This window comes from Moschus berezovskii, chromosome 20, assembly GCF_049115385.1.
Source record: "Moschus berezovskii isolate FMDL1 chromosome 20, NW_MosBer_1.0, whole genome shotgun sequence".
Classification (NCBI taxonomy): Eukaryota; Metazoa; Chordata; class Mammalia; order Artiodactyla; family Moschidae; genus Moschus; species Moschus berezovskii.
The window spans coordinates 40,180,263-40,205,705 of NC_142479.1; the positions used below are offsets into that span (position 1 = coordinate 40,180,263).

Sequence of the window (25,443 nt, forward strand, 5' to 3'; positions counted from 1 at the left end):
GGGATTCAGCCGCACTGGTCTGCAGGGACCCACAATGCAGTCCCAAGGAAGGACTGTTTTTTTTTTTTTTTTTAAATAATCATAAAAAATAATGAACCTGATTAATAGGGCTAAGTCCAAGCTAAACACGCAACAGTTTTAAAAAATTAATGCTTTAGACTTCCAGGTTTTTTTAAATTGAAAAACTTACACTTGGGGTTAGTTTCTGCCACTGAGCAAAATTATCTTGTAGGTAAAACAGAAACACTGTGGGAACTTCATTAAATAGCCAGGGCCCATTACTCATACAGTTTAACTAAAAAAACCGAGACCAAGGAAAACCTCTATTTAAAAATATACTTTCTTGTTGAAAATGGTTACAGCAGCAATCAGGAAAATGCAGACAAGATCCTAGCAGTTCCCTGAGAAGAGCAGCACTGCTTCTCCTAAGACCTAATATTGCTACTAAAACCTCAAAGCGTCTCACAGCCCCAGCCCAGGGCTTCAGGGTAAAGAGTGGCTTTGTTTCTCCTCCTCCTCTTCTATCTGAGGGGCCAGGCAAGGCCGGTTAGGGTGCTGCTGGGCACTGCAATTCATTATTTGGTTGCCCGGTACCCTGTAAAGTGTTCAAAGTATTTCACATCAACACTCGTTTGTTAACAAACTCCACATGGACAGTCAGAAATGAGATGAGCTCCACAGACCTGGGACCTGTAAGGGTACACACAGTTTAAGAGGAAAAACTGCAGCTGTAATCACCCATCTCATAAAACTGCCATCAAGCTTTACAGAAGGAATGTCATCGTGTGGGGCCAGAACACTTAACTGGCTCTTCTTCCAGCAGACAGTCTCAGGAGACAGATGTTTGTGTTCTTTAAATCTGTGCATGGGACAAAATGCTAGTGATCTAATAGCACTTGACACAGTTAAGCCAGTTCTTCAGAAATTCTCTCTAGTTAATAAAGCTGGAAATCAAAAAGGGGGGTAGAAACCTATCTTAACTTTAACACCCAGCCTTGATGAGTAGCAACTATATCTCACACTCCTACCCAAGAGAGGCCTTCAGTGCTCATTCACACAGACTAAGACAGTTCTACTGTAAGGTACACTATATTACTAAGTTAAGATTCTGAGGGACTTGCCTGCTGGTCCAGTAATTAAAACTCCACGATTCCACTGCAGGGGGCACGGGTTCAATCCCTGGTTGGGGAAATAAGATCCCATATGCCATGCAGCACGGGCCCAAAAAAGGGTTCTGAAACAAACATTTAAGTACTGTGGATTTCCAGAAACAATCTTAACATTGAACAGACTATCTCCAGTGTACCCTGTATTACATAGTAGTAACAAATTTACAGTGGTTACCTAACTGGGTTGTAGAACCAATCTCTTAAATGTTCTAGAGTATTCGGGAAGTTTTAGAAGAATTCCAGGAAGCCTGGAGGTTGACAGGGAGCATGTGATTTAAGGAGAATGCAACCGTGCTTCTCCCAAGCACCAGTGTTAAGCTGACCTCGAATCTGTCTCCTTTACTGTCCCATCTGTACTTTCTGTCCCTGTAGAAGCCAGTCTGGGCCCAGGAAGCCCCTCCCCTCGCCAGTGTCCCGTGCACGGTGCTCTTGCTGATGGTCCCTCCGTAGAGGAGGTGGCAGGTGTCAACTAGCATCAGGGCAGACTACACACAACTGTCCTGACACAGTTAGGATCAAGAGCAAAGCCATGGACAGCCGCCCCCGTCATCACAGGCCCTTTCAGTTTAAAAACCCCACCTACAACTCTGAGGGTTAGGAAACTGCTTAGCTAATTCATTGCATCCTCCATTACCAGTTTATCCCAGGAGTCTAGACTTTCAAATTATTTGGAAGAAAATACAGACCTTCGGTTTACAGCAGAAACTTGCATGACCTTATTCTGCCTCCAGGAATTCTGTTCCAGTCTCCCTTGTGCTCGTTTTTTGATGGTTTGGAAACCTCTCTTTATCCATCTCTCATTTTTAACCTCAAAGGCCTAAATGTTCTTCCAATGTAGTTTTCCTAATGTCCTGACTGTATTCAGAAGCACAGGGCCCATGTGAGCCACGTGTTCTCTCATTCAGAGGTGCCCACCACCTCAGTGCGTCAAAGGCCATCATGATTTCATCCCTAGGATCCCTCTCGTCCATCGTCTCCCGAGAAATCACTGAAAATACTAATGCCTGTGTTTTCATTGAAAGCCTGTTACCCCTCCTTGGGCTTTGATTCCATAAGCAGATGTTGAGGAGAACATTTTTGCTGTAGAAATACTACACACATGGAGCCTTCAAGACCACATGGAGCCATGGTGGATGGAAGGCTCATCAGGAGGAGAGACTGAGACCCGGATACTCAGGTCAGCAGAGCGACTGAACCAGGGGCCACCTCCCAAGAGAGACAGAGCAGGCATGTTTCCAGTTACGAGGCCAGCAGAGGGGGAAGGGTGAGCTGGCCCTCTATGGGAATGCTGTCATCCAGGGTAGCCACGGACCCGATCCTGCAGGTACGGAAAGCATCTGGTCCACAGACCTCAAAGATCACAGCCCCACAGGAAAGAGCCTCTGTGCTGTGGGAGAGGGAAAGGCTGCCACCCAGCCCCTCCCTCTGTGACTTCATGGTGTGCCCGCTTGGTGCCAGGAGCAGGGGAGTGACAGTGGACAACAAGGGCCCGCAGGCTGGAAGTCTCTTAAACAACTAGAAACCCAAGAGGTAGAGGAATGAATTTAAAGAGGGCACTCTGCTTTGGGAGCACAGCACAAGCATCAAACCGCCTCCTGACTCCTCCTTCACTTCCTCAGCTCCATCAGTACCAGCTCCCCGCCACATCACCCCCCTGCCGCCCCCAAAGGCCAAAGATGACCAACTGTGAAGATGTCTCCTGTGGAACAGTCACCCCAGCTCACGGAGCAATCTTTGGCATCATCTATCCCTCCCTCCCACAACCTCACTTGCAACCTATTTTTTCACAGTAGGTGATCTAGAACTGACAGCAGGAATCTTGGGTTAAAATGGGCATGTTTGCTTTAACATATTTTTAAAAACCTTTTGAGATGGATTTGGATCTCAGCATTATGTTCCAAAATCATGAAGGAAATTTTATAATACGAATTTGACTTTATCTTTGAATTTTCACTTGACAGTTTCACTAAACAAGTAGAAGGTTACATGATCTTCATTTATATTAGCCTTTGCCATGTTTAGGCTGTATTCTTTCTCTCTATTCATTTATTTTTAAACTACATTGATCTATAGGTTGGGCTGTATTTTAAACAGGCGTATGGACTCAAACCTTTAGACCCAAATGTCTAAAGCTCAATTTCAGGTTCATGGTACAGGTTCTAACACTCCACTCTTTGTCTCAATGTGCATAAATCAAGCCTTGTATTGACAGGTAGTACCTGGTCAGTTCAAAAGAAAAAGCCAAGTAGCCAGATAGGCACATCAATTCCAATTAAAAGGCATAATGATGAGTCCAACATACATGAGATAATTATGCAATTATTTGTTCACAAAATGTTAATGACTTAAAAAAGAAAAAAAATTCCTCCTTGGAGTTCCTTAGAGTTGAAAATGTAAAGATAACTCAAAGACAAGGGACATATTACTTGGCAGATCAAGTCCTAACAATTCCCTCAGAGGACTGGGTATCAGATGGCACTACTGGAAAAGGTGGGCACAGACCTTTTGCTATGCGGTGCTTTGGGCTACGCATAAAAGAAGAAGCGATGTGTAGGCAGTAGCGATTGAGTTGTTTATGCGCTCAAACAGTTGCCTTTAAGGATAATAAAACTGAGCATGAAATGAAGGTTCATGCAGGTCTATGAGCAAAACAAAAACAGAAACCCAGAAACCACCCCCCGCCCTGCCAGCCCCCCTGCCAGCCCCCCACAAGTGCTTCCTCTGGTTGAAACCCTTTGTGTCTGGAAGACCTACAGGCTTTATCCATTCACCTGGTGGCTCATGAAGACCAGAAACACTGTCATAGAAAGAAGCTCTCTGAATATTCTGAATCTCTAAAGCAGAGAAACAGCAAAAACAGGAGGACAGAAGGGCAGATACACAAACACTTCAGTTAGTGTGAGAGACATTTGACATCACAAGTCAACTTTGCAATCGGGCTACAGAAGTAGCTCGTCCAGGGCAGACCCCATGCAAACATTACTGTTTCAGAATTTGCACATCTGGACAAAGTTCTTTACAAAATAAATGAATATAGCTGAACCACTCCCAGCTCCAAGTGTGAGCATTATATAACGTATCAAAGGCAAATGGTTACCCCCATGTAAATGCAGGATGAAATTTAAGAGCAATAAGGTACCATGTGCATTGTCTTTCATAATATTATCTTGCAAATTATTAACAAATCAGGACAAAACTATAGTAAGTTAGATTACTCTGAAAAAGGTGGCATTTACTATCAAAAACACACTGCTGTGTAATTTTATTTCCAATTCAGATTTTGGAAATATAATTTACTTCAAATACAAATAGTAACTACCATTATGGAAAACAAAATTCTATTTTACAAAATGTTAAAGTAACAGTCAAATAATAACTAAGATGATACTTATTGATCATACCGTTACTCATGAAAATATCTCAGGAGGCACATTTACAGGAAAATATAATTTTTAGGTCTTTTCCCCCCTGTATGTTAGCCCCTAGAAGTAGTAAGAAATCACGTGTAGCTGCTAAGAGATCCCACGACATCTTTTAGCAAAAAGTTGGGCACTGTGAGTCTCTAGGGCAGGGCTGCCACCAATAAATCTGAATTCTCCTGGTCTGGCCTGGAGAAAACTCTGACACAAAGTCTATTTTAACACGAGGGTTTTATACTCAAGGTATTGTATCTTCGCAGGCAAACTATACTCACACATCATATCCTCAAACATTCAGTCAACTTGTCATTTTCTGCTTTTGTACTGACATGGCTATAAAAATATGCAACTATTTCTACATGTTTTTTTCCAGGACCATTTTCTTTCCAGAAGCTCTTCCTCTCCCAAGACATACCTAATCTAGAGTGAACAAGATGAATTCTCCACCCTACAACCCTTTTCAAACTCCTGGGCCTGCTACTGACCTCACGCATGAAACACGCAGTCCTCAAAATCGGGGAAGCCTGGCATCTGGCTCTGCTTGCCCCCCCGCCCCCCCCAATGGTGGGTCACCTCTGAGAACCTGTCACTCAGATTACACCAAGTGACTCTGCACTTGAGCTGATGTATGGCAAGACTTCCCGCTGAGAGCAGCAAACACGTGGGATGACTCTGGAGCGGACACTGGCACAGCCAGGTCTCCCTCGGGGTAGGTTCCACTCAGCCCTTGGCCTGTTCAGACCAAAGTGGCGACGTGCTTGCAAGCTGCCTGTGGAGAAAGGTGAGGCCCCGGGAGAGCAGTGCAAACAGGTGCAGACAGTTGGACAGGGCTCGGGCCAGCACAGGAGGGCCCTGCAGGCCTCACGCCTTCCCTCTCAGAGTTTGTCATCAAGTGAATAACCTCTCTATAGCTCATTCGGGAAAGCATAAACAGGCAGGTAAAGGCTCTCCAGACAGGGTCCTCCCTGTACCTGTGACACGAATACGCATCACATCATCACGGCAACTGCAGCCTCCCCCCCACCTCCCCCACCAGATCTCTCATTCCTGAAACTTCTGACCTGGTGCGGACAAACGCCTTTCCGTACCTGGACAGGGAGGGTGGGGCTGAGGAGGAGTTGGGAAGGAGGAAGCCAAGGCACAGGCCCCTCTGTCCCACTCCTGCTTCTGAGTGTGTCCTGGGAAAGCCCTGGGCGGGCGCAGAACAAGTCTTTCATGGTTCTGGGATCCGCCTGACTGCGGATGATCCTGGAACTTAGCATGATGCTGGACGAGTGAATGGGTCAGGGACTCAGCAGGTGATTCCCACCAAACTGCTTTTGGTCAAGCCCAGGACCTCCTGCCGTGATTTCCCAAACACCTGCTTCTCTTCTCTTTCAAAATGAAGAGAGAAAACTCATTTTTGAGACTTTAACGGTAGACCACTAGTTTCCTCTGCTTTTCTCCTAGGCTTTTCTTCCATGCCCACTGCTTTTGTCCTTGGTCACCTTGCTCTGAACTCCCCGCTTCTGGGGTCTTTCACCCCAATCCATCCGACAAGCCACTGCCTGCTTTGCTTCTTCAAGTTCACACTGTGTTCCTACCCTGACCTACAAGCCTACTGATGCCATTTAGTTCAAGAAGGCAAATCCATGGTACTGGCCAGAGGGTTTCTCTGTGGTCCAGCCTCCTCTGTCACCATTCTCATCTGCAAAATTCGCTCCGCCTTCTGGTCCCAGCCCTGCCCTAAAGCCTCAATGGGATTCTTACCCCGAGCTGGGATTTTCCACTTCCTCACTGTGATCATTCTTTCCACTGGCTCAACACCCCCTTTGCCCACACAAACATCACTTCTAAAAACACCACCCACCCCGATATGAGTGCAGGTGAATTCTGTCACCCTCTGTGGTTAAGGCCCGATCAGGATGTAAATGCTCACCAGTGATGCTGGGAGACTGCCCGGCCCTTAGCACGTGCTCAGGAGACGTTGGCTTTGTTTTTTCAACAAATTATTATTTTTCAAGGACAAGAAAGACTGCCTCCTCCTTCATGACATCTGACCTTAGCACCCCAGGAACAAGGCAGCCCCCCTCCATTCCGCATGTGACAATCGTCTCAGGGGTAACCGACACTCAGCAGTCATCCACACGTCTCACCTGCTTTGCTCTGAGACCTGAGCGAAGCTGGGAGCAGGGGTGGGTGTGGGATTCCCACACTGCCCAGGGCAGCACAACAATCCATTCCTGACTGAACACTACATTCCTGATGAGCAGCGTCAGTCACTCTTGCCTCCTCCTCTTGGGATGTTTCCCACTGACCTGTGTGGTCTTCCTGGCCCTGTGGACCCAGTGGCCACCAGATCTCAGGGTCCCCTTTTCTACTCTAGACCCACAGCTCAGACCCACTCTCGTAATTCCCAGAGCACAGGGCTGAGAGTCCCTCTGCTGCTTGGGCACTGTGGACACCACCCGGGGGTCCTGTCCTCTCCTCAGACCTCAAAAGGCTGCCTTGACGAACCAAGTTACTGCCAGTGACAGCAAGCAGCAGCGGCCAGGTGCAGATGTCCACCCAGAGGGACAGTGATGAAAAGCTTGTTTCACCTGCTGGAACCCTCACCTTTCCCCTCGTGCCTGCCTGTGCCTAGTCTCACAGCCACAGTCTCTCCCCAAGACACATGCTGGACACATGCACTGTGCCCACCCCTGCACTTACTGGAGCTGACGCAAGTGACCTGACCAGACCGTCTCTGACATGGTCAGCTTCTCCAGCTCGTCTCTGTGGACATTCTTTTCTTTCTCTTTGCCCTGATGGCCCTAAGCCCTCTGATCCGCCATCTAGGTTTCTTTCTTGCTACCTGTGCAGAGACACCTAGGTGACGAGGTCTTGAGATGCTACAGAAAAAGCAGAAGTGAGCTGACAGGGGTCAGGGTCACAGCCTAGGCAGGAACAGACTTGAAGCTAAGGTCCTCATGACCTGAGGCCAAGTGAAGTGGGGGGGGGGGAACAACCAGGATGAAACATGTGACAGCTAAGCTCAGAAAATGCTGGTCCCACTACAAATACGGACACAGGTGCTTTGCTCCTCTGGTACCAGCACAACCTCTAGTCTACGATAAAGCCACTGAAACCGTCACCTGAAGACTGGTGGAAATAAAGACAACTGACCTATATGCAGATGATCCGAGAAAGCAGAGGCTTCTAGGGCTCTGCATCCCAACAACCCTGGGTTACGACTGCGTGGGGACCAGGGTGGCCTGAGGCAAACGTGCAGGTCTTATGGCTGTGCTACTAGAATGTTCCCACAGCATCTGACCAAGGCAGATGTCTTGTTACTCAAGTTTCCTTAAAGTGGGTAAAATCCAACACAACGGCAGCCCTGCTCTAGGGAAATTAAAGAGCTTTAAAGTAAGAAAACATACACACATCTCTATGTAAAAGAACTGTATATAAGCCTTAACTATAAAAGACTCCAGTCAAGCTCGATGACAAACACAAGCACATTCTTACCATCCTTCCAGAGCTCTGCCACGAATCTGTCAGAGGACTGGTGCAGGAGGGTGGCCACGTTGTCATTTAGGGGGTCCATGTTCTTCATTAGCCACTCGTCTGCCTTGTAGTCCACCTGCCGGACCAGAGCCAAAGGCAGCGAGAGGGGAAAAAACAAAAGCAAGAAACATATTCAGCCTTAACCCCAAACATTCACAGAACCTCTGCCAGGCAGATGATGGCAACTTCAGGCTGAATCCAAGGTGCCTGGAGCACCGCCCTGTTCCCTCTCCAGCAACCAATCAAAAGGAAGTCACATATCCTGCAGCCTTCACCCCTAAAAACCTTCCTCCCAAAGCACTGGGGAGTCTGGGGATTTTAAGCATGAGCCGCCCATTCTCACTGCTTGGCCATGCAATAATTACCTCTCCCCCTCCAAAATTCATAGAACAGTGCAAACAGTGGGTGGTCTCAAAGGCAATGCATTTGTAGTAGGTACAGTATTTAAGGGTTTATAAATGTATACCAGCACATTTGTTACAACCCTCATCAAAAGCAGCAAAATTTCAAGCACGGTACTTTTAATGGAATTCTTTCACTCTTACCTTCCCTGCATAATGGATAATGCAAAAATCAGCTTTGTCTTTCAATTGACGTGGTTTCTGAAACTTGGAGTGGGATCCTTGCTCTTGAACGAGCTTTTCAACAAAGGTCTTATCTGTGGCTTTAGGGAACCAGCACTCTTCATCCAGAAGGGCCAGCACGCCAGGAGGGTTAGCCTGATAACAGAGGCAAGAACAGTTGACACATTTTGCACATTACTGTACATGTAAGGATGTTTTCCACTGGCTTTGGCAATTTAACTTCCAAAACAATTAGAGCTTCATGAATATCTATGGAAAGCAAACTTTAGGATAACAGGTATTGCCAAACTATAACCCTAATGCTGAGATCTCAAATGGCTAAGTACTGGTAAGAAAACAGATGAATACTATACTTTGTAAACTTATTAAAACAAACAAAAATTCCAAGTAGATAACTCCCGAAAAGTAGCAAATAAGAGACACCAGAAAGGAAACGGAAGGTGTAGAGAAACTTAAGTCTTTATATTCAATAAACCCTCCACAACCTGGAATGATTCAGACATTTTATATCCTATCCAGGTCAATTTAAGATTTCTGTTTCAGTGATGATTAAATGAGCATTTCACACTTTGTGAAATATTTAAAACTACAGTTAAGTAGATTATATGGAAGGTGATGATACAATTTATCAATTACTTTTTAGGTTTGTGTTGACAGCCTGTTTTATTTCACTCAACTAACTCACTGAAAAAAGCCTGAGGGACACAAAGACAGAAAGTAGACTAGTGCCTGGGGTGCTGAGGAAAGGGAACGGGAATGACTGCCAAAGGTACAAAGTTTCTTTCTGGGATGATGAAAATGTTGTGGGATTAGACAGTGATGCTGGGAAAGGTTGGGGGCGGGAGGAGAAGGGGACAACGGAGAATGAGATGGCTGGATGGCATCACCGACTCTGTGGACATGAGTTTGAGTGTACTCCGGGAGTTGGTGATGGACAGGGAGGCCTGGCGTGCTGTGATTCATGGGGTCGCGGAGAGTCGGACACGACGGAGCGACTGAACTGAACTGAATGGTTGTACAACTCTCTGCTGAAACTCACTGAATTTTGTACTTCAGAAACAATTTTAGGGTAGTGAACTCTGTCTCAAATAAAAAAGTGTCCTGAGTGTGCTATTCTGGGACGTCAAAAATGGAAGGACTTCCTTTTTGGGGAAGAAAGTGGGCATATACCTGAAAGCTAAATGAAATATTACAATAGTGATGCCTACTCTATAGAGGTTCGGGGTCATGGTTTACTGCCATTTGCAAATATGGCAAGTTTCTGATCCAAGACTGAACAGACCAATTCTAGGGTACCACGATGAAATCAATATTTGGGATAAATCCCTACCAATTTTCCTCAACTCATAAGTCCTTTGTATTTATTAGAGAAGAGCTGGCTCTGTACAAATAATGATTAAAAAGTAACTGGAAGGACTTCTCTAGTGGTCCAGTGGTTCTGTATACTCCTTGCAATGCAGAGGACATGGTTTTGATCCCTGGTCAGGGAACTAAGATCTCACATGCCGTGCAGCATCTAGGCCACAACTACTGAAGCCTGTGTGTTACAACTAGAGAATCTGTGAGCCGTAAGGAAAGATCTGGCATGATGCAACAAAGATCCCGTGTGCGGCAACTAAAGACCTGACACAGCCAAATAAATAAACGTAAAAAAAAAAAAAAAAGTAACTAGAGGTCCTAGTCAAACATGATTGAAATGTCATAACATGGTCAGAGAAAGGCTGAGGTTAACACAACAGGAGCAGGTAGAAGCAGCCGAAAGCCCAGGACTAAGACCCTTACTCCCCAGCTGTCTAGTTCCTGGCTCCCCTATCTAAAAGAATTTGCAGGGTTCGGAGATGATAAAAGAATGCTATAATCAAAGGCAAGCAGGTTTAGCAGTGATCCTACAGAAGAGATGGGCCAGAGACATATTTAACCCAATTTTACCCACTCACGACAACCTTGAGAAATGAAGTTCTGGACTAAGGTAAGTGACACACATCTTTCTGCCATAATTTTTACATTTTTAATCTTTCAATGAAAACATTTCTAAATTCTGAAAGAGGAACCCAAATATAATCTTTTCTAAAGGACTCCATGACAGCATGACTCAGAAGATCCATAATTCTGTCTTAATTTTTCCGATTTCATCCTTTAGTGTCAAGATCTCTGTTATCACTTTTCCTTTTAATTGAGGATTTTTAAAGAGTTGTTTGGGAGAAGATGTTTTGTCTCCTGGTCAGAGTTTCAGAAGAAGTTGGCCAGAGGCTGGGTTATGAGAGATCAGGACAGATGACAGTCTGGCAGGTGCCCCCTGAGAGTCATTTTTTGATATTTTCTTTCCGGAAAATACTGCCCTCACTCTACATTTTGAAAGGCTCCTCAAAGGAATTGTAATCCCATATCATTCTACATGCTATTGTTAAATGTTTTACAATTATAAACTCTTACACACACTGTAAAAAAGCACCTTTGTACTTATGAAGATAAGCTTCAGTGATCCCCCAAAATGGATCTGCATGACACACCTAATTCATAGCTAGACACGGTACCCCTTTATCATCTTGGACATGTGCCTGGTTGAGCCCCACACCCATGAGAGGACAGGACACGACTGAGAGAAAAGACAGCTCGAGAAGGGTCTTACTTGCAGGCTCTTCACTTTTTAAATGGGTATTTCATCAAAGCATCCTAGTAAATTTAGGTCAGAAAATTATCTTCACGCTGATGAGACAGGAACATTTCCGTCTCAGTTTATGGGAAGAAAAGCTCAGGGCACCGCCTGAGCCTGGGCGGAGAGCCAGCTGGCAGGAGAGGGTCTTACGGGTCTCTCGATGAGGTCAATGCAGGGCTGCAGGTCGAGGCCAAAGTCGATGAAGTTCCACTCGATGCCCTCGCGCTGGTACTCCTCCTGCTCCAGGATGAACATGGTGTGGTTGAAGAGCTGCTGCAGCTTCTCATTGGTGTAGTTGATGCATAGTTGCTCGAATGAGTTCAGCTGTGGGAGTGGGGTGTGGGGGAAGCAGAGGAGGGGGAGGAAGAGAGGACCAGTCAGCTTGTTTTCAGAACATCTTGCAGAGTTAACTACCTAGACTGATGAGGATCTCTCTTAATCTACCCACAAGCCCCGCCCCCCCACACCCCCACATCATGTTACCGAGAAGCTAAAATGAGAACATGATAAACTCAGTATGCTATTGTAACTCTGTTCAGTCCAGCCACCCAGTCATGTCCGACTCTATGACCCCATGGACTGCATGCAGCATGCCAGGCTTCCCTGTCCATCACCAACTCCCAGAGTTTACTCAAACTCATGTCCATAGAGTTAGTGATGCCATCCAACCATCTCATCCTCTGTCATCCCCTTCTCCTCCTGCCTTCAATCTTTCCCAGTATCAGGGTCTTTTCAAATGAGTCAGTCCTTCGCATCAGGTGGCCAAAGTATTGGAGTTTCAGCTTCAGCATCAGTCCTTCCAATGAATATTCAGGACTGATCTCCTTTAGGATGGACTGGTTGGATCTCCTTGCAGTCCAAGGGACTCTCAAGAGTCTTCTCCAACACCACAGTTCAAAAGCATCAATTCTTTGGCACTCAGCTTTCTTTACAGTCCAACTCTCACATCCATACATGACCACTGGAAAAACCACAGCTTTGACTAGATGGACCTTTGTTGGCAAACTAATGTCTCTGCTTTTTAATATGCTGTCTAGGTTGGTCATAACTTTTCTTCCAAGGAGCAAACTTCTTTTAATTTCATGGCTGCAGTCACCATCTGCAGTGATTTTGGAGCCCAAGAAAATAAAAGTCTGTCACTGTTTCCCCATCTATTTGCCATGAAGTGATAGGACCAGATGCCATGATCTTAGTTTTCTGAATGCAGAGCTTTAAGCCAACTTTTTCACTCTCCTCTTTCACTTTCATCAAGAGGCTCTTTAGTTCTTTTTCGCTTTCTAGCATAAGGGTGGTGTCATCTACATATCTGAGGTCATTGATATTTCTCCTGGAAATCTTGATTCCAGCTTGTGCTTCATCCAGCCCCAGCATTTCTCATGATGTACTCTGCATGTAAGTTAAATAAGCAGGGTGACGTACTCCTTTCCCTATTTGGAACCAGTCTGTTGTTACAGTAGCTGACGTATTCCTTTCCCTACAGACTGGTTCCAAATAGGGAAAGGAGTATGGCAGTTACTGTAACTGATTATCTACAAATAAAACCATTTTTACTAGTGAATGGCTAATGAAGAGAAATAAATACATGAGAAAGTGAGAAAAATGAAAAAAGATTTGGGAAGGTCAGAGGCCAAGGAGGCAAGCGCAACTCTGAGCGCTTTGTGGGTCTGGAGAACAGATGGGCTGCTGTCTTCTCCCCTCTGCTCCTTACTTAGGCCAGTGGCTCCAGAGTGAGTTAGGAAAAAAATTGAAAAAAATCTTTTCATCTGTTACAGACATTTTGGTTTCCCTCTTTGTGAACTCAGCCCATTTCTCCATGGTGCTGTTGATGGGATGAAAAATGAAAGGATGAGTAACAGGGGTAATTTTCTTAAAGCAACTGCGTTCTGTGAGAAGTACTCAGCCTTTTTTTCTGCCTCCATGCTGTCTACACAAGTACCATGGGGCCATAAATAATCTCTTTCATTATAAAAAGTGATCTTCAATTACAGAAGGTTAATCAATCCCCAAGGAATAGATTTACGGTCTGAAAAAGCCATTCCAATCTTCCCTGGGAGGTGCTGCACTCAGTGTTTTAGAAGGAGGTCATGCTAGGAGGGTGGGGCGGTGTCTGCCTTGTTCAATGCTGTATTTCTGGTGAACCGCATCAGCATTTGCAGACCGCCTGATGGTGGTGATGTTTATGTGAATGGATTTTTCTCTGCCTTAAGATCACGAGACTTAGTGCTCTACTCAGCCTGAGCTACCATGTACAATGGTATTTTTGTTAAATAAAGGTCTACTTGCCTTCCATATTTAAGCTACTATTTTTAAATTACTTGTTTTTAAATTGGTTAATGCCTGGTATAAAATTTGAAATGTACAGGGAACTGCACTGAGAAGTCTCACTCTGATCACCTACTTGATCACTCTAATCAACCACCGTCACCTATTTCTTGCAATCTTTCCAGAAAGTCTGCGCACTCATAAATGTGTGCGCTACCTAGACTTTTTAAGCTTAACAAAGTATCTTGGGGTCTGTACTATAAAGCCACCCCATTCTTTTACAATGGGTGCACGATTCTCTACTACATGGATATATGTCATAAATAATCAAATCAACCTCCTGTGGTGAACATAAATCTCCTAATGGTGGACAGTCAGGCTGTTTCCATTCTTTTCCCATGATAAATAATGCTCACTAAATAATTCTGCATTTTCAGTATCTAAAACATTTTTCTACTGTGTATATTCATGTCAAAATCATACTTCTGAAGTTCTACAGCTTTATATTTTATATCTTAGTATCCTCTTTTCTTTTTCAGAATTTTACTATCTATGCTTTATTAATTTATTTTTCAAATTAGTTTTAGAAGCAGGTCACCTAGTCTTCCTCTGCCCCTTAAAATTCCTATGAATAGTTTTTAAATAAGTATGTTCTATTTCAAGATAAACTTGGGGAAGATTTACACCCTTATAATGCTGAATTTTCTCACCCAAGAACAAGGCACTTTTTTACAGTAACACTGTAAAGTTGTCTTCAACTAAATCTTGCCCATTTTTTCTCAGATTTATTCTTAGGTATTTCATCTGTTTTTTGCAGTTGGAAGTAGAGGTCTTTTTCTTTATTATATCTGCTGATTGTTTACATACAGGAAAGCAACAGACATGCAATTTGCATGCAGCCACCTTTCGTGATTTTTCAGTTATTTACAAATCAATACATATTAAAGCAATCTCTTATAGTGTCAGTGGCAGTTTGGTGGATAAAACTACTGTACCACAACAGTTCAGATTTTGTGAGGATAGACATAATCCAAAAGGGTTCATTTCAAAACAAGACAATTCAATATCCAATTGGCCAAAGTATTACACTGATCCCAAGAAGTATTTATGCCTTACTATATAATCAGTCTATCAAAAGAGAGATAAAGTTTTCATCATTTTTAGGAGACCAAAATTTTATCAAGGTTTTAGCAAAACCACAGTAGGTATGTGACTACAAACCTTTGATGGATTGATGCTGTTTGGAGAAATCTGGTCAGATTAATAATGAAATATACTGAAACCCATCAACAAGTGCTGTGGGTGTGTCTTCAGAACAGAGACCATAACATCTCTTCATTTGTCCATCTCACATGGCTGCTCTCGACCCCCGCCCAAACCACCATCATCTGGCCCCCGAGCTATGACAACACCACCCTCCACACTCTCCCCACGTCTGCTTTTCCAGCTCACACTCTGTTTCCAGCTCCTCTGCCCCTCTGGTCAGCTACATCTAGTCACCCTGGCTTTTGGCAGTTTCTAACATCTAACAAATTCTCTCCCACGCAGGACCACTAGACCTACTCTCATTTTGCCGGGGATTCCTCCTGAATCTGTGGCTTCTCCTGCTGAGCTCTTACAGCTACAGACACACTTTGAACTGTGGGTCTCCCCAATTCCTTCCATCACAGCCCCCTTCTCACTTCATTATTCAAAATCCCGAGAATTTGGTGATTTTTCTCTCACTTAACGTTTGACTCTCTACTAGAATGGCAGGGACTGTACCTGCTTATCTGCCATCATATCCCTGATGCCTGGCACTACAGTTGGTACACTGTGAGCCTGGAAGATTTTTTGATGAAAGAATAAACAGAAGCAAGAAGAGCAGGAGGGAGAATGACATACCTCAAAAATCTCAAATCCAGCGATGTCCAGGATCCCAATGAAGGAGGCCCCTTGCCGTTTGGTCCTGTCCAGAGCTTTATTGATGCGGTGAACGAGCCAGCGGAAGAGCCGCTCATAGGTAGCTTTTGCCAAAGCTTCTACTGCAAAATCTGCCTGAAATTAGACGACAGCAACCTTTTAGTCTGAAAATAATCTCAGCAAAGCACTAAACGCTGTTAGATGGAGGGAATTTAATGATCTACAGTGCCCCCCAAACCCTAAAAGAGCACTTACTGCTTAATCATGCCTCAATTTTACACATCAACAGAGGGTATTAGTACAATTAGATACAGACTGGAGATAATCAATATAGGAGATGGATGGAAATGCCCAGTGAAAACGGCTTCCTCCCCCGGCCCCTGGAATTCTGTGCAGCGTTATCGGCCCAGAGTCCACATGAAACAGGTGATTCTAACTCCTACATTCCCAGTGCTGTGCCATCCCCCCCTTACAGGGACAAGGGATCAATCAGGGCACCCCCCTGCTGGGTGGGATGCCAGGGTACACAGCTTTTTCCTCCTGGATGGTCTATCTACCTGGGGAAAATTCAAGGTTATATTTCAAACTTCCCTTTTTTATAAGTCACCTCTAAAAATTTTCTGTGAGAAAACAGTCAACTAGCACCAAGAAACATCTGGCTGATGGAGCTTTTATTGCTTCAGTTTGCTATGCGCCAACTAGAAGGTGGCATGACCACGGTTATCAATCACTTGAGCAACTGTGTGATAACTGTGTTAAACTTACTTGTTCTTTGGTCTGGGCTTTCTGCACGTAGTCACGGCCGACCTTGATCCGGGGGGTGAGAATGGCTCGAGTGAACTCCATCACATTCATGCCAAGAAGATGGCAGAGCTTCTGTGCAACTAGAGGGTAAAAGGCCTCCTAAATACCAGGCTTCTCCTTACCGACCTAGTCATAGCACATTCAATAAACACTTGAAACACCTTAGTACCTAATTGTATTAAGAAATTAAATATAAGTCTTAAGGTTAGACAGGCATTAGGTCTCATAAAAACTACCTTCATCCTTTCATATTAACACTTATCCTTAGGCCATAAGAGATGATTAGTCAGCAATTACTTACTCTGGATAGCTTAATAGAAGTTACTAAGTCTTAGAACTCATGGATAATGCAGAGAATGAGAAAAATGGTGTTCAAAATAGTTTAAATCATCATGTTACCAAGAGAATTTGTCATGCCTACAGAGTGATCCTAGTACTTTAGTAGGCAAGAAACCTAAGGGATTTTAAAAATCAATTATTTGATTACATGGCTCACATTAAAAAGCTGCTAATTTTGTTATTATTGATTCTCACCAAATTTAGGGCACTTTCCTCACGAGAGGAAAGTGAGCCACTTCCCTGGTGGCTCAGACAGTAAAGCGTCTGTCTACAATGAGGGAGACCCAGGTTCGATCCCTGGGATGGGAAGATCCCCTGGAGAAGGAAATGGCAATCCACTCCAGTACTATTGCCTGGAAAATCCCATGGACAGAGGAGCCTGGTAGGCTACAGTCTATGGGGTCGCAAACAGTTGGACACGACTGAGCGACTTCACTTCCTCACCAGAAGTTCACTGCCTCATGTCACTAAGGTCCAACAAGTGTTCCAATTACTAATAAATGTTTGATTAAAGGTTAAAATAACTTCTCTGAGGATAAACACATTTTGAGTCATGTAGAGGCATAACCAAGTTCATTCTCAAAGAGGCACTGTAGCCCACCCCCCTGATCCAAGTGAACTGCTGGCCACCCAGCAGCACCCCTGGACGGGCAGGGAGGCTGTGCCTCAGGGGACACTGCCTTTGGTTTATGAGCCTTCTCACCAATGCCCTCCTCACCCTCTGCATCCTGGCTCCTTTCAGTTAATGTACATACATGTGCGTGCGTGTACGTGCTGGGTGGGAAGCTGAAAAACACACAGAAGTAGAAAAAGCAAATTGCTCACATTCTTTTTTGGGATGATAAACATAATTTTAGCAGCTAAAAAACACACTTTATAGAGTGGTTCTATCTTGGCTTACTCTCCTCCACAAGGAAAACAAGTTCCCTTATTACATTTTCTACTTCTAAGCCTTATTATTCTGTTATTTGCCACTTTTGTTTTTCTTTATAGTCATTTTCAATCTAAAAGGTAATAACCTGCCATTATCGCTGAGAAACTCCAGTGGGGAGCAGGTAAATGTCTGGGTGTCACTGGGAACGGAGCCCTTCACCCTGACTGTGTCCCGTGGTCACCGAACACGTGCCTCTGGCGCCAGCCATCCCACAGATCAGTGGTTAGATCTGGCAGACTTTTCTTGGTTTTCACAGCAGCAATAATGACCCTAATTTCCCAGTTCTCACCTGCTCTATTTGTGACTGTTTTTCCAGATTTTAATCTAGTTTCAAACTCTCTTATATCCAAAGCCCAATAACTGAAATGTGCTCTTCCTTTTGGTTCATTATTACGTTTGTGATAAATTTCTGTGACCAGATGTACTTTTCTTTTTCAAATCTGTGGTGCTTCTGGTACTACAGGTTAACAGCTATTTGCTGTATTTACCTTATTCATCGGGGGTGAGGAGGTGGATTCGGAGTGGGGAGGATGAGGAAGAATGGTCTGGAGTGATGTGCTAATGAAGGTAATTTTAGTTTTTGTCTTATTAATGATAGCAGAGAATAAAACTTTTCTGAAAAATGCCATTTTGATACCAACATGTAAAAATGCCATGGGAAATTAACATATAATAATATATTAACCTGATGAAATAAGCCAGTCACAAAAGACAAACACTGAATGGTTCTACTTATACGAGGTACCCAGACTCGTCCTATTCATAGACAAAGTAGAATGGTGGTTGCTGGAGGAGGGGATATGGGGACTTGTTTTAGAGTTTAAGTTTGCAAGATGAAGTCTAGAGAGTGACTGCATGATAATGTTAATATATATTACCGAACTATATGCGTAAAAAAGGGTTAAAATGACAGATTTTGTTATGTGCAATTTTACCAGAATTAAAAATTTTAAAAACACTGATAACCTGAAAAACTCTGTTAAGAGAAAGGAGAAATATCAACAATACAAACAGAAGTCCAGGTGTATATATCCACTTCAAGCCCTCATTTTCTGATCCTGAGTTGAGCATCAGGCTGAAATGTTTACAAATGAAGTATCTGGGATTTGCTTTGAAATAGAACTCTGGGAGTTGGTGATGGACAGGGAGGCCTGGCGTGCTGTGATTCATGGGGTCGCAAAGAGTTGGACACAACTGAGCCACTGAACTGAACTGAATCTAGGAAAGGGTAAGTGGTATAAATGAAACACAGGCCATGAGTTGGTGGTCGTCTACGCCACGAGACAAGAACATGGTAGGAGGTCCTTCCACTCTGCTCTCCCCTCTCACATGTTTAAATTGTGCTGCAATTAAAAAGTACAAACTCTGGCACACTGCAACAGTGCAAGGTTAATTAACCACCACTATTATGGCAGAAAGTGAAGAGGAACTAAAAAGCCTCTTGATGAAAGTGAAAGAGGAGAGTAAAAAGGTTGGCTTGAAGCTCAACATTCAGAAAACAAAGATCATGGCATCTGGTCCCATCACTTCGTGGGAAATGGATGGAAAAAGTGGGAAACAGTGTCAGACTTCATTCTTTTGGGCTCCAAAATCACTGCAGATGCTGATTGCAGCCATGAAATTAAAAGACGCTTACTCCTTGGAAGGAAAGTTATGACCAACCTTGATAGTATATTAAAAAGCAGAGACATTACTTTGCCAACCAAGGTCCGTCTAGTCAAGGCTATGGTTTTTCCCGTGGTCATGTATGGATGTGAGAGTTGGACTGTGAAGAAAGCTGATCGCTGAAGAATTGATGCTTTTGAACTGTGGTGTTGGAGAAGACTCTTGAGAGTCCCTTGGACTGCAAGGAGATCCAACCAGTCCATTCTAAGGGAGATCAATCCTGGGTGTTCATTGGAAGGACTGATGCTGAAGCTGAAACTGCAATACTTTGGCCACCTCATGCGACGAGTTGACTCACTGGAAAAGACTCTGATGCTAGGAAAGGTTGGGGGCGGGAGGAGAAGGAGACGACAGAGAATGAGATGGCTGGATGGCAATCACTGACTCTGTGGACATGAGTTTGAGTGAATTCCGAGAGTTGGTGATGGACAGGGAGGCCTGGCATGCTGTGATTCATGGGGTCGCGGAGAGTTGGACACGACTGAGCGAATAAACTGAAGTACCTAATATAGGTAATAATTCAAGAAAATTTAGAGTTGTAATTTTTTAAAGCTTCTTATTCAATAAAAAGCAATTAATTTTACTTCTATTACTGGGGATGTAATGAACAGCCATGAGGCAATGACTCTGGAGCCATTTTGGCTTTTAAAAAACAGTTGTTCTATAAACAAATCAGGAAAGGAAAAAGAGAGAAGGATGCTCCTGGGAGGCAGAAGAACGTTCTGGTGACCAAGCACTGAGTCAACACACAGATGCCTTAGCTTTCTTTGTGTCTCCAGCCTGTTGGAAGCAAGACCTAACACGGCTTGCAAACACATCTTATGGTTCACAAATTTTTGTTTTTGACTGCTCTGAATTTCAATCCATTTTCAATATTTAAAAGTTTGAAAACTTTCTATTAAAATCTATGTTTCCACCTTTCTCTGAAAAACCAGTTCTGGTTGGCAGCCCTGGACCTTCACTCTGGCAAGGAGAAAACTGTCTGAAAGCCAACAGCTGCAGCTCCCTCAGGAATGAGCCGTGTGGTCTCTTCAGCCCACCCCCCAGTCCTAACCCCCGTCACTAAGGCAGGGTCCCCACACCCGCTTCTCAGCTGGCACTCCATCCTCCTCCCTCCTTTCTGGAATCAGACTGACCCTTATGTAGGCACGTGGAGCCTCATGGGAGACACCTCAGGATGCTTTTATGCTCATGTTGTAACACATATTTGGAGAACACAACAGGCCACAGAAACAGAAATAAAATCAGTGTTCATCAGCCTACCTGTATTTTCTGGCATGGAGGCTTGATCAGTGTTTCGCTCCTTTTTGAAAGAAATATTTCCAAACTGAAGCACTGAAGATACCACTTTAAGCATTGCTGTATGTTGATAGAAAAAAAAAAATTAAGATATGACATCAAAACGTAGAGGACATATTCTAATGTATTTTGTGCTAAAAATCAGCTATACAAAACTTTTCAGAAAGACGAGTCTTAGGATTTCATAAAATTAAGAGGCGAGTCCCATTAATTTCACAATCATTTTCTAGTTTAGGTTATTTACCCCTAATTTATAGGTCTTGGTAAAACTGAGCATCAGAATCTTATTAGAGAAATCATACATACACAGAATCTCTTCATGGGAGAAGCCCATTATATGCATTGCCTCCATTGTCTCCTGGAAGTTATCTTTGTCCTGTTGTCCCGGAATAGGAATATAGCCATTGGAGAGAAATCTGTAGTTATTAAATCCTTCAAGGAGCAAATCAGCTGAAAGAAAACATAACGGAATACAACGTAATAAACAGTCATCAACAGACTGAAGCACAGCCCCATATTCAAACTGAACCCACAGGACAGAAAAACATCTAATCCACCACCACCACAGACTTTTGCTTCCTTTACATTCTCAAGTTAAATACACAGACAGTCTTTCATGATCTGTACAATGCAAGAGATGATGATGTAAACAACAGAAATCTCAACAGGGGCTTTTGGGACAGTGGTTTGTACAATATTATATTTGAAATCAGATAGCTGGGAAATGATATCAATTTTCCAGATAACTAAACTTTATTGTTTTCAGATTTAAATACTTCAGACATCTTTTGAGGAGGAGCCTTCAAACCCATATTCTATATTCCTGGTGTAGAACACGGGCCTGCCAAGTCCTGAGCCCAGCCAGCACCCTGGAACCCTTTCTCCAAGTCAGTCTGCTTAGTGGTCCATCTGTCTCTGAGAGTGACGTCTGACGTAGCACTTGCCTGACAGGGTATTATAACAGACATGCCCACTGACTCTCTTACTTCAAGGGACATGAATAAGCGAGAACAAGCTCCTTTTCAACAAATGTGCTCTTAAGAAAAGAAGAATGTGCAAAATAGTAAAACAGATGGTTTTTCCTACAGGAGATGTTATCTGTGCTTCTGGCTTTCTGTGTCACTGGCTCTCCTGCAGAGAACTTCTCCTGATCACACCAATCCCTTAATTCTTATCTACTTCACATGGAGCTTCCACTGGGTATTGCTTTGAAAAAAAAAAAGAAAATTCCTTCTTTCAACAGTGATTTTCTTGATTTATTACTGCTTTCTCTGCCAGGCTGAAAATGAGGGTTTTCTTCCCTTCAGCATTACCTACTGCATAACCTTGAAATTTTAGTCTCTCAATGGCAATTACTCTATTTGCTGCTTTTTTTTTTTCCCTTGCAGGTCTTTAACTAATTTCTGGGTTTAATGCTTCCACAGATGATCCATGGTTAGTAAAAGCCTAGATCTCAAGTGAGAAAAGGACTATAGGGTTTTATACGTCTACTGTGATATCTAAATAACATACATACTAATTCTAGAGAAGCAGCATTTACTCTGAGACTCAGAAGAAACCAAAAAGTTGTGCATCTTCCTCTGACCCAGCAAAGGACTTACTTTTTATCTTGTCCAACCCTAGATTTCTGGTCTTTGTGATTCACAAAACAAATAAAAATCCACACAGGCTCTTTCTAGTACTACCAGAAGCATAACATACATTCAGTTGTAAATCTAGGAATACACCCATGTATTCAATTTAACTTTATTAAATAACTTTATTTTTTATTACTTTTATATTTACAGATTTTGAAACAAAATTTGTATAAAACACATCATATGCCATCAAATTTAAAATTATTTTAAAAGCAAAGTACAAAAGATAATATAACACCACCCATATGCCTGCCACTTAAAGTACCTATCCTATGGCTTGAAGATCAATTTCACTTTCATAATTGAGCCAGCTAGAATTTTGGTGTGTGTGTGTATAATTCTACAACTGTTCTCTTTCTCAAAAAAAAGTATTAAAAAGATATTCAACTGAACGTAAAACAGTAAAAAAAAAAAAAAAAAATCTGTAACTTACACTTCAGATGTTCTCCTGCTCCAGATAACAACTGATAAAAGATATGAAAAGTACGCTCATCTTTTGCTTGACGAACAGCACGAGATTTTTCCAGAAGGTCTGAGCAAAGGTGGTTAAGGGTGACAATGAAAAGGGGGTCTCCTCTCAGTGTCTGTACACATTTAATTTGTAAGATTTTTCTTTCTTTAGAATACAGTAACTAGTCTGCAATGAATCACTCTAAATGACTGAATTTTGTATGTGGAAAAAGAAAAGACACGCAATTTCTGTTTCTCACTAATCTTCTAGAACCTCTGAACTTGCAGGGAGCTTGAAGATCAGAGCGCTTTCCTCATCCCTCCTCCACCCACACTACCCTGACTTGGATTATGTTCAAAGAACACAGCTCTACACAAGGAGCCGTGAGATTCTATAAAAAAAGGGAAGCCAAGTTGTCTGAGGTGGAAAAGCCTTGAAACAGCAGACTTATTACTGCAATTTCACAAAGAAGGAAACCAGGGCACAAAGAAATTACTCAAACAGCACAGTCAGAAACCGGAACTTTGCTGGACTCCAAAATGTGTGCAACTCTGGTACCACTCGTCAGTAAGTACCTGTGTGTCAAAACACCGCAGCCCCGTGTGGGTATTTGGGGCACGGATCTGGGGCCTGTTTGGTTTCTCTGTCCACTGAGTCTGGATGCTCCTGGAATATCTCTGCACTGACAGTCTCACTGGACTCCCAAGAATTTCAGTTTCACTGCTTTGGGAGTGAATTATCTTCTCTGAATTAAATCTTCCTGTGGCCACCAAAGCAAACTGTGTATGCATACAGCTTAAATTAAAAACCGGACTATCCCAAACACACCCTCCACATTTGGTGAAGAGTGCATGCACATGAAGGATGCTCTTCAACATGAAGAGACTAACGCAGCGGTCGCCAGCCCTTTTGGCACCAGGGATTGGTTCTGTGGAAGATGATTTTTCCATGGACCAGAGTGGGGATGGTTTGGGGACGATTCAAGCGCATTACATTTATTGTGCAATTTATTTCTATTATTATTACATTAGTTCCACCTCGGATCATCAGGCGTTAGATCTCAGAGACTGGGGACCCCTGCTCTGGATCCATTTGCCTGTCATGTTCAAGTGTTTGTTTTGTTTTCTGGCTCTGAGCATATTTAGAGACATAAAATATAGTTCTGAATTAAGAGGAAAAATCTGATCCATCCCTGACCCGAGGGACAGAAACAGTATCTATCACCAAGAGTATTAACAAGTATAGAGAACTGTCACCTGTTATTTCCTAATTGGGACATTATCATTCAGAATCATTTCTAATTTATTCTTTTTAATCAAACTAATTCTCTCTATAGATCCATCATTCCTTAAGACTGTTCTATGCATGTGACATTTCTTAGGACTAGTCTATGTATTTGACTTTTTTTCCCCCTCTGACTTTATTCTGCTTAACACTAACTGAAACTGCTTCAACTCTGTAGATTATAAGGTTTGTTTCGATGGGACATACTCTACTAATATCAAAAGCAGATGGGGAAAAAATGGGCTAATACAGCAGTACCTGAAGATGCTATTCACCTAAACGTGCTATGAGCACACAAACACTTCCTGGATCCATTTGCCTGTACAAATGCCTGGACAGATGTACAGGTGTTCTCACCTTAGTGGAACCCTCCACTTCTCCAGTCATGTGACCAGATCATGATCCAGTGTCAAAAACAAACAACAACAAAAGAGCATTTTGGAGTTCATATTCAGTAGTTGAAGGTATCTAAACAAGTCACAACTTCCCTGGGCTTAAGTTTTATCATCTGGCAAATGGAAGGGGCATCACAGAGGATGGCCACAAAGCCGCAGAAGACTAAATCATTCTCTATTTTGAATAATGCAATTATGAAAAAGGATACATGTTTCAATGTTGGCCCCAACGATATAGCCAGTTACATCAAAGTTGATCCGAATAAACTTGCCCTGAAAATAAATTACAAAAAAAAAAAAAAAAAAAAAGCTGAAAATAAATTAAGGACACAGGAGATCTGAACACTATAATAAATAAGCCAAAGTTACTCTGTCATGTATCCACAAGTTGGTTACAAAAATGGAATCTTAAATATATTATCCCGAATAAAAGGAAAAGAAAAAGCCTCAATAAACTTAGGGCTGGGGTAGGTTACTTTACTGGACATAATAAAAATGAAATGCTAACCATTTAAAACTTTTTAAAAGCTCTTCTAGATAATCTGAAAAGATTTTAACAGCTTTAAAAGAACACTGTATCCAGTCCTCTAATGCTAGATTTGAGAAAAGTGAAAAATTAAGATGATTTCCTAAGAAAACAGAAATTCATTCAAAGAAAAACAAGAGAAAAGTTGAACAGACCATAAACACAGAAAATAATAAAATATAATTACTCTTTTAAAAATGATGGATTGGTCTTAAATAGTTTAGCAAATTCCTTAGGGAATATTGAATTGTCTTACTACACATGTAACTGTTTCAGGGAAACAGAAAATAGTGATTCTTTCACAATCCATAAAGTTATCATAACACTGAATACACAAGCTGGCAAACATATCATAAAAAACATATCAGGAAGCAAAATAAAAGCAAATATCTTACTTGCAAATATAGATATAAAAGGTCAAATAAAATATACTTTGTAAAACCAAGGAACACAACAATGATCGAAAATCCCAGGACTTCTAAGGACTAATATTCATAAACATACAACTGTTCATCACAGGAAAAGGCAAGGGATGGGATGGCTTTCTCGATGGACGTGGACAAGCAGATTCCAAAGGGAAATGAAGAAGACC

The 25,443-nt window shown here is 42.7% G+C and overlaps 1 protein-coding gene across 3 annotated transcripts in view; it reads right to left on the bottom strand.

The window, feature by feature from the left end:
• The window catches only part of MYH10 (myosin heavy chain 10), a 121,513-nt gene that overhangs the window by 32,225 nt on the left and 63,845 nt on the right, over nt 1–25,443 (bottom strand). For all 3 annotated transcript variants that reach the window (XM_055406721.2, XM_055406712.2, XM_055406732.2), the window contains exons 7-15: nt 24,535–24,598; nt 22,629–22,727; nt 20,865–21,008; nt 20,523–20,618; nt 16,283–16,401; nt 15,500–15,652; nt 11,504–11,677; nt 8,659–8,832; nt 8,075–8,189 (exon numbers count right to left, since the gene is read on the bottom strand). In XM_055406721.2, coding sequence (XP_055262696.1) covers nt 8,075–8,189; nt 8,659–8,832; nt 11,504–11,677; nt 15,500–15,652; nt 16,283–16,401; nt 20,523–20,618; nt 20,865–21,008; nt 22,629–22,727; nt 24,535–24,598 — 1,138 coding nt within the window. The remainder of the gene's footprint in view (nt 1–8,074; nt 8,190–8,658; nt 8,833–11,503; nt 11,678–15,499; nt 15,653–16,282; nt 16,402–20,522; nt 20,619–20,864; nt 21,009–22,628; nt 22,728–24,534; nt 24,599–25,443) is intronic.